General features: G+C 40.1%; 1 protein-coding gene across 2 annotated transcripts in view; it reads left to right on the forward strand.

Annotated features, from left to right (window-relative positions):
* CENPC (centromere protein C) overlaps nucleotides 1–18,811 on the forward strand; it is a 525,969-nt gene that overhangs the window by 102,491 nt on the left and 404,667 nt on the right. The window contains exons 13-15 of one of the 2 annotated variants that reach the window (XM_075861608.1): nucleotides 10,857–10,913; nucleotides 12,357–12,428; nucleotides 15,556–15,627. The exons of the other annotated variant lie outside the window; for it this stretch is intronic. Coding sequence (XP_075717723.1) covers nucleotides 10,857–10,913; nucleotides 12,357–12,428; nucleotides 15,556–15,627 — 201 coding nt within the window. The remainder of the gene's footprint in view (nucleotides 1–10,856; nucleotides 10,914–12,356; nucleotides 12,429–15,555; nucleotides 15,628–18,811) is intronic. 2 annotated transcript variants of the gene reach the window in all.

Here is an 18,811-nt window from a genome sequence, read left to right on the forward strand (position 1 = left end):
TGGCACTATACCAGTCACTAGAGATTCTCTGAATATTATGAAAAGGGGGACAGAAATAACTGAACTAAGCTCTTTAAGAATTCTAGGGTGTAACCCATCTGGTCCCGGGGCCTTGTGCACATTTATTTTATTTAATTTAGCTTGGACCATCTCTACATTCATCCAATTCAGTATATCAACTGATATATTAACAGCACCGGCACCGGCTACATCAGCTGCTCCTTCTTCAGTTGTATATACAGAGCTAAAGAACCCATTTAGTAACTCTGCCTTCTCTTGATCCACTGTGATCAACTCCCCATTACCATTATCTAGGGGTCCTACATGTTCAGACCTGGGCTTTTTTGCATTTATATGCTTGAAGAATTTTTTGGGATTTGTTTTACTATCCTTGGCCACCTGCCTTTCATTTTGTATTTTTGCTAATTTTATTACATTTTTACAGATTTTATTAAGCTCTTTATATTTTACAAAGGCTACAGCTGTACCCTCAGATTTGTATTTTTTAAATGCCCTTTTTTTGTCATGTATTGCCCCTTTCACAGAAGGTGTAAGCCATGTGGGGTTTAATTTGAGTCGTTTATACTTGTTACCTGTAGGAATAAATTTTGCACTATAATAACTCAAAGTAGATTTGAAAATCTCCCATTTATCATTTGTTCCATTATTTGACATTAGTTCTTCCCAGTCTATATCCTGAATTGCAGCCCTCATCCTGGGGAAATTGGCTTTCTTAAAATTAAATGTTTTTGCCCTCCCAGCCTGCGTTTGTTTTTTACAGTATAGGTAAAATGTACCTATATTATGATCACTGTTACCGAGGTTTTCACGAACATTGACATTCCCAACAAGATCTGCATTATTAGAAATGACCAGATCCAACAGAGCTTCACCTCTAGTCGGGTCTTCCACAAACTGGCCCATAAAATGTTCCTGCAACAGGTTGAGGAAATGTCTCCCCTTTGCAGTTGAAGCCGAACCATGACACCAATTAATATCCCGGAAATTAAAATCTCCCATTATCACTACAGTACCCGCCTGTGCAGCCCGCTCCATCTGTTTATATAGCTGAACTTCCATCTCCTCAGTTATATTGGGATGCAATACATCAAAAAAAGTATATAAATTTGGTATCGCCGTAATCGTATCGACCCGCAGAATAAAGCTAACATGTAATTTAGGGCGCACTGTGGATGCCGATAAAAAAATAAAATAAAAAACGATTCCAGAATTGCTTGTTTTTGGTAATTTCCTTTACCAAAAAATGAAATAAAAAGTGATCAAAAAGTCGTATGTGTTCTAAAATGGTACCAATAAAATCTACAGCCCGTCTCGCAAAAAACAAGCCCGCACACCACTCAATCAACTGAAAAACAAAAAAGTTACGGCACTAGTAATGCGGTGATGAAAAAACATCTCAATGCGCAGGCCGGAGAGGAACATTCCTTCAGTTTCAGGGCCCTAGTATTTAGGAACTAGGAAAGGGAAGGGACATAGCACATCCGCTGGAGGCGAGGGAGCCCGTATTATACCAGCGCAAAACTTTCTCAGCAATATTTCCCAAACTACGAAGGAGAAAAAGTCCCCAAAAGGTGCAGAGCGTTACAAAAGGGGGATAAGAAAGAAAACCGTTTATCAGTGTGACACCGGCCTGCGCATAACGGATCGCTTCACATCGTAACACACATGTATGGATAATTGTATTATTTACCCCATTAGTATACCCTCTTATTATGCCCTGATGTACTCCGCACAGATTACATATGCCCCCACATTATAAACTGAAATACCAGCAAAACCCCAAACAGAACTATTACCAAGCAAAATCCATGTTCAAAATGGCGGTCTTTCCCTTCTTAGCCCTACAGTGTGCCCAAACAGCAATTTATGTCCACAAGTAAGGCATTACCATACCTGGGAGAACCCGCTTAACAATTTATGGGGTAAGATTCTCTAGGGGCACAATATATTGTGCGATGAATAGGCAGATCAGTGGAAAAATTGCAATTTTCACTTTGCACAATCCACTGCGTATTCATTTCTGAAAAACACCTGTGGCGTCTAAATTCTCACTACACCCCTTGATAAATGCCTTTAGGGGTGTAGTTTCTAAAACGGGGTCACTTTTGTTTGGTACATCAGGGGTTTTGCAAATGCAACATGGCGTCCGCAAACCATTCCAGAAAAATCTACGCTCCAAAAGATAAATACCGCTCCTTTTCTTCTGAATGCTCCCATATACGTAAACAGCCTATTATAACCACATATGGGGTGTTACCGTACTCGGGAGAAATTTCTTTACAAATGTTGGGGTGCTTTTTCTTCTCTATTCCTTGTAAAAATGAAAAATGTTGATCTAAAACTACATCTTGTTGGGAAAAAAAATTATTTTTCATTTTCATAGCTTAATTCTAATTAATTCAGCAAAAAACCTTTGGGATCAAAATTTTCACTATACCCCTAGATGATTCCTCAGGGGGTGCAGTTTCCCAAATGGAGTCAATTTTGGGGTGTTTCCACTGTACTAGTACTACAGGGGCTCAGCAAATGTGACATGGCGCCCAGACACTATCCAAAATCCAAATGGTGCTAGTTCCATTCTGAGCCCTACCGTGTGTCCAAACAGATGTTTGTGACCACATGCGGGGTATTGTTTTACTCGGGAGAAGTTGCTTTACTAATTTTATGGTGCTTTTTCTCCTTCAGTCCTTGTGGAAATGAAAAAAAATACCTAAACCTACATTTTATTTGAAAAAATGTAGATTTTAATTTTTACGGCCTACTTCCAATAAGTTCTGTAAAACACCTGTGGGGTCAAACTGCTCACTGTACTCCTAGATAATTTCCTCATGGGGTGTAGTTTCCAAAATGGGGTCACTTGTTGGGGGTTTCCACTGTTTTGTCCCCTCAGGAGCTTTGCAAATGCGACATGGCCTCCGCAAACCATTCCTGCTAAATTTGAGTTCCAAAAGCCAAATGGCGCTCTTTCCCTTCTCAGCCTCGCCGTGTCTCCAAACAGCCGTTTATTACTACATGTGGGGTATTGTTTTACTCGGGAGAAATTTCTTTACAAATTTTATGGTGCTTTTTCTCCTTTAGTCCTTGTGGAAATGAAAAAAAATTAGCTAAACCTACATTTTATTTGAAAAAATGTAGCCTTTCATTTTCACAGCCTACTTCCAAAAATTTCTGCAAAAAACCTGTGGGGTCAAAATGCTCACTATACCCCTAGATAATTTCCTCAAGGGGTATAGTTTCCAAAATGGGGTCACTTGTTGGGGGTTTCCACTGTTTTGTCCCCTCAGGGGCTTTGCAAATGCGACATGGCCTCCGCAAACCATTCCTGCTAAATTTGAGCTCCAAGAGCCAAATGGCGCTCTTTCCATTCTAAGCCCTGCCGTGTGTCCAAATAACCGTTTATTACCACATGTGGGGTATTGTTTTACTCGGGAGAAATTGCTCTACAAATGATGTGGTGCTTTTTCTACTTTAGTTCTTTTGGAAATGAAAAAAAATTAGCTAAACCTACATTTTATTTGAAAAAATGTAGATTTTCATGGCCTAGTTCCAAAAATTTTTGCAAAAAAACTGGCCGGTCAAAATGCTTCCTACACCCCTAGATAAATTCCTCGAGGGGTCACTTTTGGGGGGTTTCCACTGTTTTAGTTCCACAAGACCTGTTCAAAGCTGACATGGTGCCTAAAATATATTCTAATAAAAAGGAGACCCAAAATCCACCAGGTGCTCCTTTGCTTCTGAGGCCGGTGCTTTAGTCCAGTAGCACACTAGAGCCACATGTGGGATATTTCCTAAAACTGCAGAACCTGGGCAATAAATATTGAGTTGCATTTCTTGGGTAAAACATTCTGTGGTACAAAAAAATGGATTCAAAATGAATTTCTGGAAAAAAATAATGAACTTTGTAAATTTCACCTCTACTTTGCCTTAATTCCTGCGCAATGTCTAAAGGGTTAAGAAACTTCCTAAATGTTGTTTTGAATACTTTGAGGGGTGCAGTTTTTAAAATGGGGTGACTTATTGGGGGTTTCTAATATCTAAGGACCTCAAAGCCACTTCACAACTGAACTGGCCCCTGTAAAAATAGCATTTTGAAATTTTCTTGAAAATGTGAGAAATTGCTGCTAAAGTTCTAAGCCTTGTAACGTCCTAGAAAAATAAAATGATGTTCAAAAAACGATGCCAATCTAAAGTAGACATATGGGGGATGTTAGTTAGCAACATTTTTGTGTGGTATAACTGCCTGTCTTACAAGCAGATACATTTAAATTGAGAAAAATGCTAATTTTTGCAATTTTTCGCAAAATGTTGGTGTTTTTCACAATTAAATACTGAATGTATCGGCCAAATTTTGCCAGTAACATAAAGTCCAATGTGTCATGAGAAAACAATCTCAGAATCACTTGGATAGGTAAAAGCATTCCAGAGTTATTACCACATAAAGTGAAACATGTCAGATTTGAAAAATGAGGCTCTGTCAGGAAGGTCAAAAGCGGCCAAAGAGGGAAGGGGTTAAAAGCCTTTTCTACAGCAATGCCAGAAAGATGTTGATGTAGACTCTGGACCTGCACCACCCACCGCCAAAAGACAGTAGGCGGTCAGGAAAGGGTTATGAGGTGTCTCCTAATACTTTTGTCCTTATAGTGTATGTGCATGGAGGCTGTAATGAAAATGTATCATTACTGTTTGTAACTGGCCACAATATAGTTTTTCTCTGTAGTAGAGGCAATTAGCCCTTTGAAGTGGCGCAAAATTTTTCATGTATAGCAGAACCAAAAACTAGGGGGTTATCAGTTCAGAGACCGTGTGAATTTTGACACACCAGCTTGTACAGCATTCAAAAGATTAGCGAAAGGACATCTGTTTATCTGAACTAAAGAGGCATATTGAGGTGAATTAGGGGATAATTATCTATTTAACATGCCTCCCAACCATCCCGGATCCATCGGAACAGTCCCGAATATCGGGCGTCTGGTTACATGTCCAGGTTCCAACTGCAAATACAGTTAAATGTAATGGTGTAGCAGGGAGCATTCAGTCCCTGCTACACCATTTACTATGTAATGCCAGCCGTGCGCGGCTAGACGCAGACACATCACGTCTGTTTGTGCCGTTCCACACATAACATGGACAGGATGATCTCCTCTGCTCATCGTCGGAACGGGGCACGGTGAGTATTTTTTATTTTTTCTATTAGTAACTATGGGGACATTATAATGTGTGGGGGCACTATGGGAGCATTATACATTGTGGGGGGCATGATATTGTGTGGGGGCAGTTTTGGGACATTATTGTGTGTAAGGCACTATGGGGGGGATCATTCTGTGTGGGAGGCATTATACTCTGGGGTATTATACTTTGTGGGGGGCACTATGTGGGCATTATACTGTGGGTGGCACCATGGGACCATTCTACTTTGTGGGGAGGGACTATTTTTGTAGCCCATTCCAGCCTTGTGCAGGTCTATGATCTTATCCCTGACATCCTTAGAAAGCTCTTTGGTCTTGCTCATGTTGTAGAGGTTAGAGTCAGACTGATTCATTGAGTCTGTGGACAGGAGTCTTTTATACAGGTGACCATGTAAGACAGCTGTCTTTAAAGAGGCTCTGTCACCAGATTTTGCAACCCCTATCTGCTATTGCAGCAGATAGGCGCTGCAATGTAGATTACAGTAACGTTTTTATTTTTAAAAAACGAGCATTTTTGGCCAAGTTATGGCCATTTTTGAAGAGAAGTGGATGATACTTCTCGTCAGAAAGCCCAGCTAGTAAAAGTAGTAAACACGCCCCGATGTACGCACATAATACACACCCAGTTGTACTTTTACTTTTCAACACGCCCAGTTGTACTTTTGCAAGCCTCATTTGCATAAATACAAAAATGGTCAGAACTTGGCCAAAAATGCTCCTTTTTAAAAAAATAAAAACGTTACTGTAATCTACATTGCAGCGCCTATCTGCTGCAATAGCAGATAGGGGTTGCAAAATCTGGTGACAGAGCCTCTTTAATGCAGGCACCAAGTTGATTTGGAGCGTGTAACTGGTCTGGAGGAGGCTGAACTCTTAATGGTTGGTAGGGGATCAAATACTTATTTCTCTGTGCACAATGCAAATAAATATATATAATTTTGACTATGTAATTTTCTGATTTTTTTTTTATATAATCTATCTCTCACTGGTAAAATTAACCTAGCCTAAAAATTCCAGACTGTTCATGACTTTGACAGTGGGCAAACTTACAAAATCAGCAAGGGATCAAATACTTCCTTCACTGTATATAAGGATTCCACATCCAAACCCACTAACATAAAATCACCCTCGAAGTATAAGTGTAATAACTGGGTAGGGAGACAGACAGGTGAGCCCTAATCTACCCGCCACTCAGTCCATGCCTACTTGCAACGGCCCGTCCTAGGCGACGGCGTACAACTGGGCGACGGTCCCTACTCTCACTATGTGCACGACAGACAGACCGACAAGGGTACAAAGAAGCTAAGGGAAAAGGGGTAGATGCCCACGGCAACACCGTGAGCCACAAGAGTAGTGAACGAGCCGAGTCAAACCAGGAGTGTACGAAGTACCAAACGCAGAGCAAGAGAGTAGTCAGTAAAGCCAGGGTCAATATGAAGCAGAGGACAAATAGTCCAAGCAGCAGCAGAGCCAGGAAACAAGCAGAATCACAGGCAAAGGAGAAGCAGGAAATGAAGGTATAAATAGACAGAGGCCGGGAGCTAGCTCCGTCTGGCCAGGCTGTGATAGGCTCTCCCACTCCTCAGCCTCCCAGCCTGAGTGGTAGACGAAGGAGTCACTCTATCAGACTTAGGAGCAGGTGCAAACTGACTAACCACGGGCGTCGACACAGAAGCTGTGTCTGGCAGATCCTTTACAATAAGTTATTAATTTTTCGTAAGAGGTCCCCAGTGTCCAAAACAAAAGATGGAAGTTGACGGACATAGGGTTTAAGTTTCTCATCTACATACTTCCCAAGGTGATCCGTCGGGCCCCCCACTCCCGAGATGATAGGTCGCCCCGGGGGTAGATCCTTATTTTTGTGCACCTTGGGAAATATGTATATGGTAGGCATGCGTGGTTCTCTTATCAAAAGAAAATTATATTCATGGCGATTTATCAAGCCCTCGTCTAATGCAAATGAAAGCTTTCTATTTAATTTGTGAGATACATTTTCCATGGCATTATCACTCAAACATACATAACCGTTTGAGTTCAATTGTCTTTGGATCTCGTTGATATAATATTCCTCCCTGAGAAGGACAATATTCCCACCCTTATCACTAGGTTTAATAACGGCATTTTCAAGTTTCCGTAGTTCTTTTAGGGCTATTCTCTCCCCTTTATGGAGGGTGTCCATACCCAGGAAAGAAGACCAATCAACTTGACCCAAATCTTTCTGCATGGCTTCCATGAAGGACTGTATATATCTATTTTGACTGACATTCGGCATTGTACTGCTCCTTTGACGTAAACCAGTAAATTCTGGGATTGAAACATTCTCATCAGTCTCATATAATAATTCAGTATCATTTCTTTTTCCCTCTTTATACATTTCCTCCAAATCCCTCAAGGATGCATAGTCGCCCTGAGTTAATTTTACTGTATGGTCCAGATGAATATCTGAAGTAGATTTTTCCTCCAATACTCCTCTATTATCACCCTTGTCCTCATGCCACAATCTTAGTAGGATTTTCCTCACAAAAAGATGGAGGTCCTTATATATCTCAAATTCATTTCCTGTGTTAACTGGTGAAAAACCCAGACCACGATTTTGTAAACTTATGTGGCAAGGGGACAAGGTTAAATCCGTAAGGTTTATAACATTATTAGAATCACTCATCTGCCCCTTCTCTGCCTCGTATTCGGCTCAGAAGGGGTGATGTTAGATGTTTTGTATGCCTCGAGGCTACTTATATCCCATTTTCTCCTAAGATGTCCCAGGACTAATTTTCTATGTGTTTTAAATAGACCAAAAAGATCTCTATTCGTTTCTTCCATGTTTTTATTCATTTCAAAATTGAAAAACGCTGATATGTGGGCATCCACTTCTGCATCTAGGCAGTATGCCATAATGGCAAAAAAGAACAAAAATAGTATAATAAAATAAAAAATTTAATTATTAGAAAAAGGAAGAGATAACAGAAGAAAAGGAAAAAAGCAAAACTTAGGTAAGCACCTATCCACAGCGACACAGAGAAATAAAACACCTGGATAACAAGAAAAATTTGGGGAAAAAGAGAAACAAAAAATCCCCAACAAACAAATAATCCAATAAAGATAGTTATCCTATTGAATAACCCATATAATGCAAACCAAATAATGCACGGTGCCGTCCAAAATAAGAATATAGGACAAAAAATAATTTGGACAAAACCAGCACACTCTGGGTTAAATGATTAGTACCAAATTGTATAATTATTTAATTTAAAAAAAAAAGGAAATATATAATATAACATATTCATTTACATAAAACCACTACAGGGTACAGACATCCATGAAATTTAGTTTGAACAGTATAAATACACATTCCTATACGTAAACGTATGAAGCTGTTAAGTAAATTGTCCAGATATAAGTGAAGATTAGCAGGGCATATAAATATATGCCAAGTCAATAAGATCTTTTAAGCGGATATAACTGTGTCAATGTTCCCTTCAAATATATATATATTATTCATTATGCACAAGAGAGATATATAGGAAACTCCCCAGATAGGGCCAGCAGGCAAGGACTGCAAGTCTCATGGCTGAGTGTTCGTCCACCAATACCACACCTGCAAACGTGGATATGCCAAGGCAGAGAGTTCCAGCTTAACTCCTTAACGCCGAAGGACGGATATATCCGTCCTCAGCAGCTGCTAGTTCGCGCAGGAGGACGCATATATCCGTCCTGTGATGGCGCGGGTACTGAGACTGTACCCACGCGATCAGCGGCAGGAGCACGGCTGTTATATTCAGCCTGGCTCCTGCTGCAACTGCCGGAATCGAAGCGCGCTCCGATTCCGGCAGTTTAAACAATTAAATGCCGCTGTCAATAGTGACAGCGGCATCTAATGTGTTTGACAGAGGGAGGGAGCTCCCTCTGTCACCCGATCGGCACCCCCGCAAACAAATCGCGGGTCGCCGTCGGGGTTCCATGACAGCCGGGGGTCTAACAAAGACCCCCAGGTCTGCCTTCAGCATCTGCCTGTTAGGCGATGCCGGAGGCATGACCTAACAGGTTGCCTGTCAGTTTTACACTGACAGGCAATAATGCTTTGGTATACTAAGTATACCAAAGCATTATATATGCGATTGGCACATCGCATAGTGAAGTCCCCTGGTGGGACTTTAAAAAAAAAAAATGTCAATCAGTTAAATAAAATTTGTGGAAAAAAAATAATAATAATTACAGTCAAAATCAAATAACATTTTTTTGCGCAAAAAGTGTTTTTATTCAGTAAAAGTGTCAAAACAAATAACACATACACATATATGGTATCCCCGCGATCGTAAGAACTTGACCAATAAAATGAACTTATTAATTAAACTGCCGGATGAACGGCGTCCAAAAAAACCGCAAAAAACAACGGCAAAATTCTCTTTTCTCCCATTCCCCCCATAAAAAATAAAATAAAAGTTAATCTATAAGTCCTATGTACCCCAAAATAGTACTAATGAAAACTACACATTGGCCCACAAAAATCAAGCCCACATACGGCCGCATTGACAGAAAAATAAAAAATGTCGGCTCTTGGAACGCGGCGATGGAAAAACAAGTAATTTTTTTCTAAATGGGTTTTTATTGTGCAAACGTAGGAAAACATATAAAACCTTTACATATTTGGTATCCCCGTAATCGTGCCGACCCATAGAATAAAGTTAACATGTTATTTACGCTGCATAGTAAACGGCGTAAATTTATTACGTGAAAATTAATTCTGGAATAGATGCTTATTTTCAATTCTCTCCTAAAATAAAGTTAATAAAAGTTAATCAATATATTGTAAGCATCTAAAAATGGTACAATTACAAAATACAACTCGTCCCGCAAAAAAACAAGCCCTTATACGGCTGTGTCGAAGGAATAAAAAAAAAGTTACGACTCTTGGAATGCGACTGTGAAAAAACAAAAAATAATCCTTGGTCATTAACGTGCATAATGGCCCGGTCATTAAGGGGTTAAGCCATAAATTTATGGTGAATATCGCGGTGGACTGAGGGATGTTCGGACCTTGCCTATATTGGACTCCGTTCTGAGGAATCTTGGGAGACATCACTACACCCGTAAACTTGAGGTATTGGTGGACGAACACTCAGCCACGAGACTTGCAGTACTTGCCTGCTGGCCCTATCTGGGGCGTTTCCTATATATCTCTCTTGTGCATAATGAATTTAAAAAAAAAAATATATATATATATATATATATATATATATATATATATATATATATATATTTGAAGGGAACATTGACACAGTTATATCCGCCTAAAAGATCTTATTGCCTTTCAAACTTGGCATATATTTATATGCCCTGCTAATCTTCACTTATATCTGGACAATTTACTTAACAGCTTCATACGTTTACGTATAGGAATGTGTATTTATACTGTTCAAACTAAATTTCATGGATGTCTGTACCCTGTAGTGGTTTTATGTAAATGAATATGTTATATAATATAATTCCTTTTTTTTTAAATTAAATAATTATAAAATTTGGTACTAATCATTTAACCCAGAGTGTGCTGGTTTTGTCCAAATTATTTTTTGTTTTTGTCCTATTTTCAGTATTATGTTTTCTTTTTCACCTTACCTAATTTTCATTTATTTGAATTCCGGTACTATACAGCCAAAGATGAACATGTTACAACTGAAGATGAAGAGGATGAATCAATTGTTAGTTCAAGTATGTATATTATCTTTCCATGTTCCTAGTCCCCTCATCGTGACAGATATATCTATTGCTCGTATCTAGCGGGTACTGTCCCTGTACCCACGAGATCAACAGCAGGAGCACGGCTGTTATACACAGCCAGGCAACTGCTGGAATCGAAGAAGAGCACTCAGATTCCAGCAATTTTAACTTCTTAGATGCCGTGATCCATAGCGACCACGGCATCTAAGGTGTTTGATAGAGGGAGCTCCCTCTGCCACCCCATCAGCACACCACGAAGCGCCGATTGGTTTCCATGGCAGCACGGGGTGTAATAAAGGCCCCCAGGTCTGCCATCAGTAACTGCCTATTATGCCTTGCCAGAGGCATGGCATAATAGATTGCCTGTCAGTTTTACACTGACAGGCAATAATGCTATGGTATACGAAGTATACAAAGCATTAGATCTGCGATCAATCGATCGCATTGTCTCTAGTGGTACTTATTAAAATTTCTGGGTAAAAAAAAGTATTATAAAAATACACATATGGTATCGCCGCAATGGTAACGACTCGAACAATGCGGTTAACACATTGATTAAACCGCCGGGTGAATGTCGTACAAAAAAAACTCAAACTGAATTTTTTTATTTATTCATTTTTCCATTCTTTTCCAAACATTAATCAGATAAAAGTTAATCAATAACTCACATGTATACCAAAATAGTACCAATGAAAACTACCCCAAACGCAGAAAACAAGCCCGCATATGGCCACATCCACGAAAAATAAAAAATTTACGGCTCTTGAAATGCGGCGATGCAAAAACAAATATATATTTAAAAAAAAAGTTTTTATTATTGTGCAAACGTAGTACAACATAAGAAAACCTATACATATTTCGTATCGCCACAAACATACCGACCCATAGAGTAATGGTAATATGTTATTTACGCGGCATAGTGAACAGCATACATTTAAAACGCAAAAAAATCTATTCTGGAATAGCTGTTTTATTTTTTTTTAAATTCCCTCCCAAGAAAATGTTAATACGTTTATCAATATACTATGTGCACCCAAAAATGGTGCAATTAAAATATACAAGTCGTCCCACTAAAAACAAGCCCTCATACGGCTATGTCGATGGAAAAATAGAAAAGTTCTGATGGCGGCGTCTGACCGCTTTCTTGGCTGTATGTGCTTTTGCACAGGCGCTGAACAGTAGCGACACACACTAAAACCTTGTATCCTGCACTTTACTATATACAAGTATGTATTGCAGCTCAAGCTGGTATGATATAACAGCTAAGATTCTAGGCTTTAATATCATTTGAAAATCGAAGCTTTAGCCCTCGTATTCAAGTCGTGGCCAGCATTTAGAGCCATGAGGTATGTCCTTGGCAGTGAGAGGGTGAAGTGTATCCATCGTTGTCTTTTTCATCCTACCTAACGACCATTTCCTTCAATTACTATATAGATGTAGAATTTGGGGGCGAAGTACAAGACCTTACACCTGAAGACAAAGAGGGTGAAATACATGTTAGTTCAGGTATGTGTATTGTCCTTCCATGTTCCTTAATATTTTACTTTGCACAAAGGAAAAATTTAATTCTGTACAATACAAGGTCCCACATTCTCACAAGACGGCGGGGTTCCTGTGGTGATCGCGTGGGCACAGCTTCTGTGCCCGTACATCACTAGATATTCCTCATTTTTATACAACTGCATCTTAGTTTAGTCACAGATTGATTGAAATGGATGCAACGATTTGTATTTGATAAACTTAGATGTACTCTGTTTAACTATATTACGTTTTTGCTTTTTATGTAAAGAAAAAAAGAACAGATCTAGTAAAACCGTACAAAACCTGGTGTGAACAGTACCTTTTAAATATCCATTTATCATAAAGGAGTTGGGCACTTTATAGAAATCTCTCCTAAACTGTTTGCTGTGGTACAATAAACCGTAAAGTTCCTTCTACTTTAGCCCAGCTGCTCGATAGAAACTAGCCGTGTCTAGCGCCATTGCAGAAGCCGATGCAGCCAGGGACAGCCGAGAAAGAGGTCACGTGACTGCAGCCATCTTGATTCCTATGGACAAGGAGACTGCAGCCGCAGGCCCTGTAACGAGAAGCTGGGGTAACGTATGAGGGGCTTTACAGTTCATTAGGACACAGCAAGCAGTTTAAAGGCTTTTTGGAAATCATTTAGTATGGCCAACCCCTTTAATTTTCCTAAAGAAGCAGAGTCTGGAGGTCAAAAAGAAGAATTTCCAAATTTGTCTACACGTTAAACAATGGGGAACATTGTGGATCAGGTTGAGTAAGCTTAGTAGGTTAGTGACGTTCCACAGCTGCAGTCCACTTGGCTCTGCAATTAGCATTATGATTTGTGAATAATATTATTTTTACTTGATGGTGATGCTCCCTTCTAGATTGGAGAGAGGCGGAGTTCTGATTAATAGAACCCGTTCATCAGACTCCTTGGGCCTCGTACAGTTCCCCATGCAATGATACTTCCCAGCGTTCTGCCTGGATTTCTCCACGTTTAACGTAAGATTCAGCAGGAGATCACACATATGTGACACTTTGACTCAATTTCAATATTGTCTGAATGTTAGGTGGAGGAAAATACGCTATAGTGAACAGAGAAACCCAGCATAGAAAGCAAATGGGTACAATCCATATGAAACAGAAGGGTTATTTTTTTAGATATACATTTATTTGAAGTGTATTTATAATGTAGAAAGTGGTGAACAATACAAAAAAAACTTTCATTCTCGTTATTATTTATTATTATTTATTTCAGTTACTTATATAGCGCCAACATATTACGCAGCGCTGTACAGAGGTTCTCTTTTACTGTCCCCATTGGGGCTCACAATCTAAATTCCCTATTGGTATGTTTTCGGGGTGTGGGAGTAAACCCATGCAAACACAAGGAGAACATACAAACTCCATGCAGATGTTGTCCTTGGTTGGATTTGAACCCAGCGCTGCAAGGCAACAGTGCTAACCACTGAGCCACCGTGCTGCCCTCAGGAGAAAAAAAAAAGAGTTGTTGCATCACACGAGTTGTCTAAAAAAAAAGATACACACATTTCTGGTATAGAACTACTATACAAATAATGTGACACTAAATAAAGAGGTTGTCCAGGGTCAGAAAAACATGGCTGCTGTGTTTACTAAAACAGTGCCACCTCTGTCCATGGGTTGTGTCTGGTATTGCATCTGTGCTCCGTTTTATTTTTCGTTTTTTTGCTGCTGTTTTAAAATATAACGGCCAACTATTTTCTAAGGCCCCATGCACACGACAGTAAAATCGCCCATAATTACAGACTGTAATTACGGACCTATTCATTTCTATGGCCGACAGACACCTTCCCGTATATTTACGGGAAGGTGTCCGTGCTGTAGAAACTTTCCGGAAAAAAATAGGACATGTCCTATTTTTTTCTTTTACGGACCGTGCTCCCAAACTTTATAATGGGCTCACGGGCCGTCTTTGTATTAATACAGCAGTATTGGCAAATGAGAAAATATCTCTTCTCAAAGTCAATATCATGATCCCCGATAGGGTTTTATATTGGATCATGATTCATTTTGTCAAAACTCCAAATTTGAATTGCAACTAGCTAGAAGGGTCTTCTTTCTGGCTAAGTGCTTCTTTTAGTACTATTCTTTTCTATGTGGGTAAAGTGAGGTAAAAACCCTATAGGGCACCCAACGTGACTGGTCATAGTGATTTTTTAGCCTCCAGGTCCCTCAAATGGGAGACGCACACCAAGGTTAAACCTGCAGTACAGGCCCATTTAAACAGTAATTGTCAACTCAAGTACCCACAACAGGTTAAATTTGAGGATATCTCTTAAAGTAAACAGCTGTGCCAATGCATTGAACTACTTATAGTGCAGATTGTGAAGGATTAAAGGGGTTGTCCCAAGTCCCCATCTTACTGTTCAAGACCCGAGATACTGTTTATGCAAACCAACCTCCTCAGCTTCCTTCCGTCCTTATTCGGCGCCCCTGCAGCTCCGGTAATACTGGCCTTTAAGAAGCTTGTTGGGGCGGTACAACTACATTTCCTATGATCACCCTCTGTTGTTGGCACTGACGTGAGTGAGGAGAAATGATTCTTCACACAGTACAGGCGTGACTGAACAGCGCATGCTCGCCCTGCGCCGTTATAACAGCAGGAATGCACATTCTCCGTCTCACTGCATAGATAGAAGAGACCCGCTCTGCGCTGTGAGCGGGGAAGATGTGCGCATGCTTGACGGCTTAGATAAGGAATTACCACAGGACGTATCCATGGGCAGGAGGAAGAAAACAACCACAGTGAGTCGTGTTTCTACGTGTGTGAGAACTTGTTAGCGTTTGACATTTTAAAAACAAGTGTAATTAATAAGACTCTTGATTTTAATGTTGGGGGCAATGGGCCATGAATGTAAAGTTGGTACAACCCCTTTAAAGTGCAATTGCTGTTTAACTGGTAATGGTATTTGATAAATATTACTTTTACGGATTAGGGTAGCTAATCTAAGATGACTGCATACAAATTCCAGGGATACACAAATATTTTTTTATAGCATATATGTCCACAAAGCATAGGGTAGAAGAATAAACAACTTGCCACCTAATTAATCTTCTTTTTTTTTTTTTTTTTTCTTTTTCATAGCCGAAAAGGAAGAATTATTGAAACGCCATACGATTGTTTTTGATCCTGATTCACAGAGCAATGTACTTGTTGGTATGTAACTGCTTTGCAACATATATGAGCTACATTTCATAGGGGTTCATGATTAAGGCTCTTTTTACACCACCATTAGTTCCTTCAGTCTTCAGTTGCTTTTTGACTGTCAGAATAGCGTAGCATTCTGCAATATTGTATCCAGCAAAAAAAAATAATAATAATACATGACAGAAAGATGACTGATCTATTATAAATCAATGGGAAAAAAAAACTGATCTATAATAACTGTTAACGACGGATCATAATAGATCTGTCATATACGCCATAGTTCCTGTAAAAATAGAAAGCATGATGCAAGTGTCCGTCACAGATTCTGTCATTGTCATTTATGTTGGACAAAATTGTCTGAAAAAATGACGGAAACTCGGAGGAACCCATTAACCCCATCCCAACATTTGTCGTAAGTATACGTCATGAAAATGTATACTGAAGACAAATGCATGGCACCGGCTCAGAACCTGTGTCGGTGCCATCATCCCCGGATGTCCGCTGTATCTTACAGCTGACATCCTGCTGTAATTCCGGAGACCGAAGTTAGCTTTGATCCCCGCCATTAACCCCTTAAAAGCAGCGGTCAAAAGCGATCGCTGCATTTAAGGTGTTTGCAGCTCATCGACACCCCAGAAATGAAATCGCCGGGGTGTCGATGGCTGCAATGGCAACCGGAGGCCAAATAGTGGCCTCCCGGTCTGCCTAGCACAGAAAACTTCCAGCCCCCACCCGGAGGTGGGGCCTGAAAGGCTTAAAGAGGCTCTGTCACCACATTATAAGTGCCCTGTCTCCTACATAAGGAGATCGGCGCTATAATGTAGGTGACAGCTGTGCTTTTTATTTTAAAAAAAACGATCTATTTTTACCACTTTATTAGAGATTTTAGATTTATGCTAATGAGTTGCTTAATGCCCAAGTGGGCGTATTTTTACTTTAGACCAAGTGGGCGTTGTACAGGGGAGTATATGACGCTGACCAATCAGCGTCATCCACTCCTCTCCATTCATTTACTCAGCGCATAGGGATCCTGCTAGATCCTTATGTGCTGTCTTATGTTAACAATACTGATGTGTTTAGACAGTGAATAGACATTCCACGGGATGTATATTCACAATCTCTGCACTTCGTTACTCTGTCTGTGGTAGTTACAGCAGAGGAAGCGTAATCTCGCGAGATCTCGCTGTAAATTACAGGTTACAACGAGATTACGCTTCCTCTGCTGTAACTACCATAGAAACCGTAACGAAGTGCAGAGATTATGAATAGACATCCCATGAAATGTCTATTCACTGTCTAAACACTTCAGTATTGTTAACCCCTTCCCGACATATGACATACAGTTACGTCATAGCCGGGAAGGGAAAGTATGGAGCGGGCTCACGCAGTGAGCTCGCTCCATACGATGCCGGTGTCGGCTGTATGTTACAGCCGACACTTCAGAGTAACTAGCGGCATCGCGCTTGAGCGCGATCCCGCTTGTTTAACTAGTTAAATGCCGTGGTCAATACCGACCGCAGCATTTAAATCGTGAGAAAGAGGCGGGCGACCGCTAGAGCATAGTAAAAAAAATAATTAAATATACATAATTGCTATCGCCGCGTCCGTAAAAGTCTGAACCCCGCACGGTGAACACTGTAAAACAAAAAAATTGTAAACGCCAGAATCTCTATTTTTTGGTCACCTAATCTCCCACAAAAATTGAAATAAAAAGTGATCAAACCGTCGCATTTACCCCAAAATTGTATTATTAAAAACTACAGATTATCCCGCAAAAAATAAGCCCTCATACCACTTAATCGACGGAAAAATCAAAAAGTTATGGCTCTCGGAATTTGGCGACGCAAAATAATTTTTTTATTTTTTTACAATTAGGTTTTTAATTGTAAAAGTAGTAAAATATAGAGAAAAAACGATACATATTTGGTATCGCCGTAATCGTATTGACCCGCAGAATAAAGTTAACATGTTGTTTTAATTGCACAGTGAATTCCGCAAAAACAGCGCGCAAAAAAACATGGAGGAATCGCTGTTTTTTTTCATTTTCTACCCCACAAATAATGTTTTTCCCATTTCCTAGTACATTCTACAGCAAAATAAATGGTGCTACGAAAAACGACAACTCGTCCCGCTAAAATCAAGCCCTCATAGTACTATATCGACGGAAAAATAAAGACGCTATATCTTCTAGAATATGGAGAGGAAAAGATGAAAATCTGAAAGTTGTTTTTGTCAGGAAGGGGTTAATGTGTTAGTATAAGACCGCACATAAGGATCTAGCAGGATCCCTATGCGCTGAGTAAATGACTTTAGAGGAGTGCATGACGCTGATTGGTCAGCGTCATACACTCCTCTGTAGAACGCCCACTTGGTCTAAAGTAAAAACACGCCCACTTGGGCTTTAAGCAACTTTAGCATAAATATAAAATCGCTAATAAAGTGGTGAAAACAGATCGTTTTTTTTAAATAAAAAGCACTGCTGTCACCTACATTATAGCGCCAATCTCCTTATGTAGGAGATAGGGCACTTAGAATGTGGTGACAGAGCCTCTTTAACCCCTTCCCGCGATTGGACGTAACTGTACGTCCAAATTCCAAGTGATTTCCCGCACTCGGGCGTACAGTTACGCCCGGCAGATAAAGCGAGCACAGGAGCTGTGCGCGCTTTATCTTCAGCGGCTGTCAGCTGTTATACACAGCTGCAATGGCTGTTACCGCCGATCGCAGCCATTTAACCCTTTCAATGCGGCTGTCAATGACGTCCGCCGCATTGAAGTGGTTTACAGAGGGAGGGAGCGATTGTTGCTATGGCAACCAGGAAGCCGTTACTAGGCTTCCTGGTTGCCAAGGTACGGTAGCCTATTAGGTCCTGCCCGAGGCAGGACCAAATCTGCTAACTGTCAAATGAAAAATGACAGTTACGATGCACTGCACTACATAAGTAGTACAGTGCATCGTAGCAGGGATCAGAAGACCAGATCTTCAAGTCCCCAGGTCAGTGTAAAAGAAAGTGAAAAATGTAAAAAAAAATGTGAAAGAAAAATAAATTAATTAATAAATAAATAATAAAAACAACACTTGCCCTGTTTCCCTGATCAACTCCTTTATTATTAGAAAAAACATGAAAATATGAAAAAAAAAATATACAGAATAGGTATCGCCGCATTCAGAACGGCCTGATCTATAAAAATAT

This window comes from Rhinoderma darwinii, chromosome 1 (genome assembly GCF_050947455.1).
Source record: "Rhinoderma darwinii isolate aRhiDar2 chromosome 1, aRhiDar2.hap1, whole genome shotgun sequence".
NCBI classification, from domain to species: domain Eukaryota; kingdom Metazoa; phylum Chordata; class Amphibia; order Anura; family Rhinodermatidae; genus Rhinoderma; species Rhinoderma darwinii.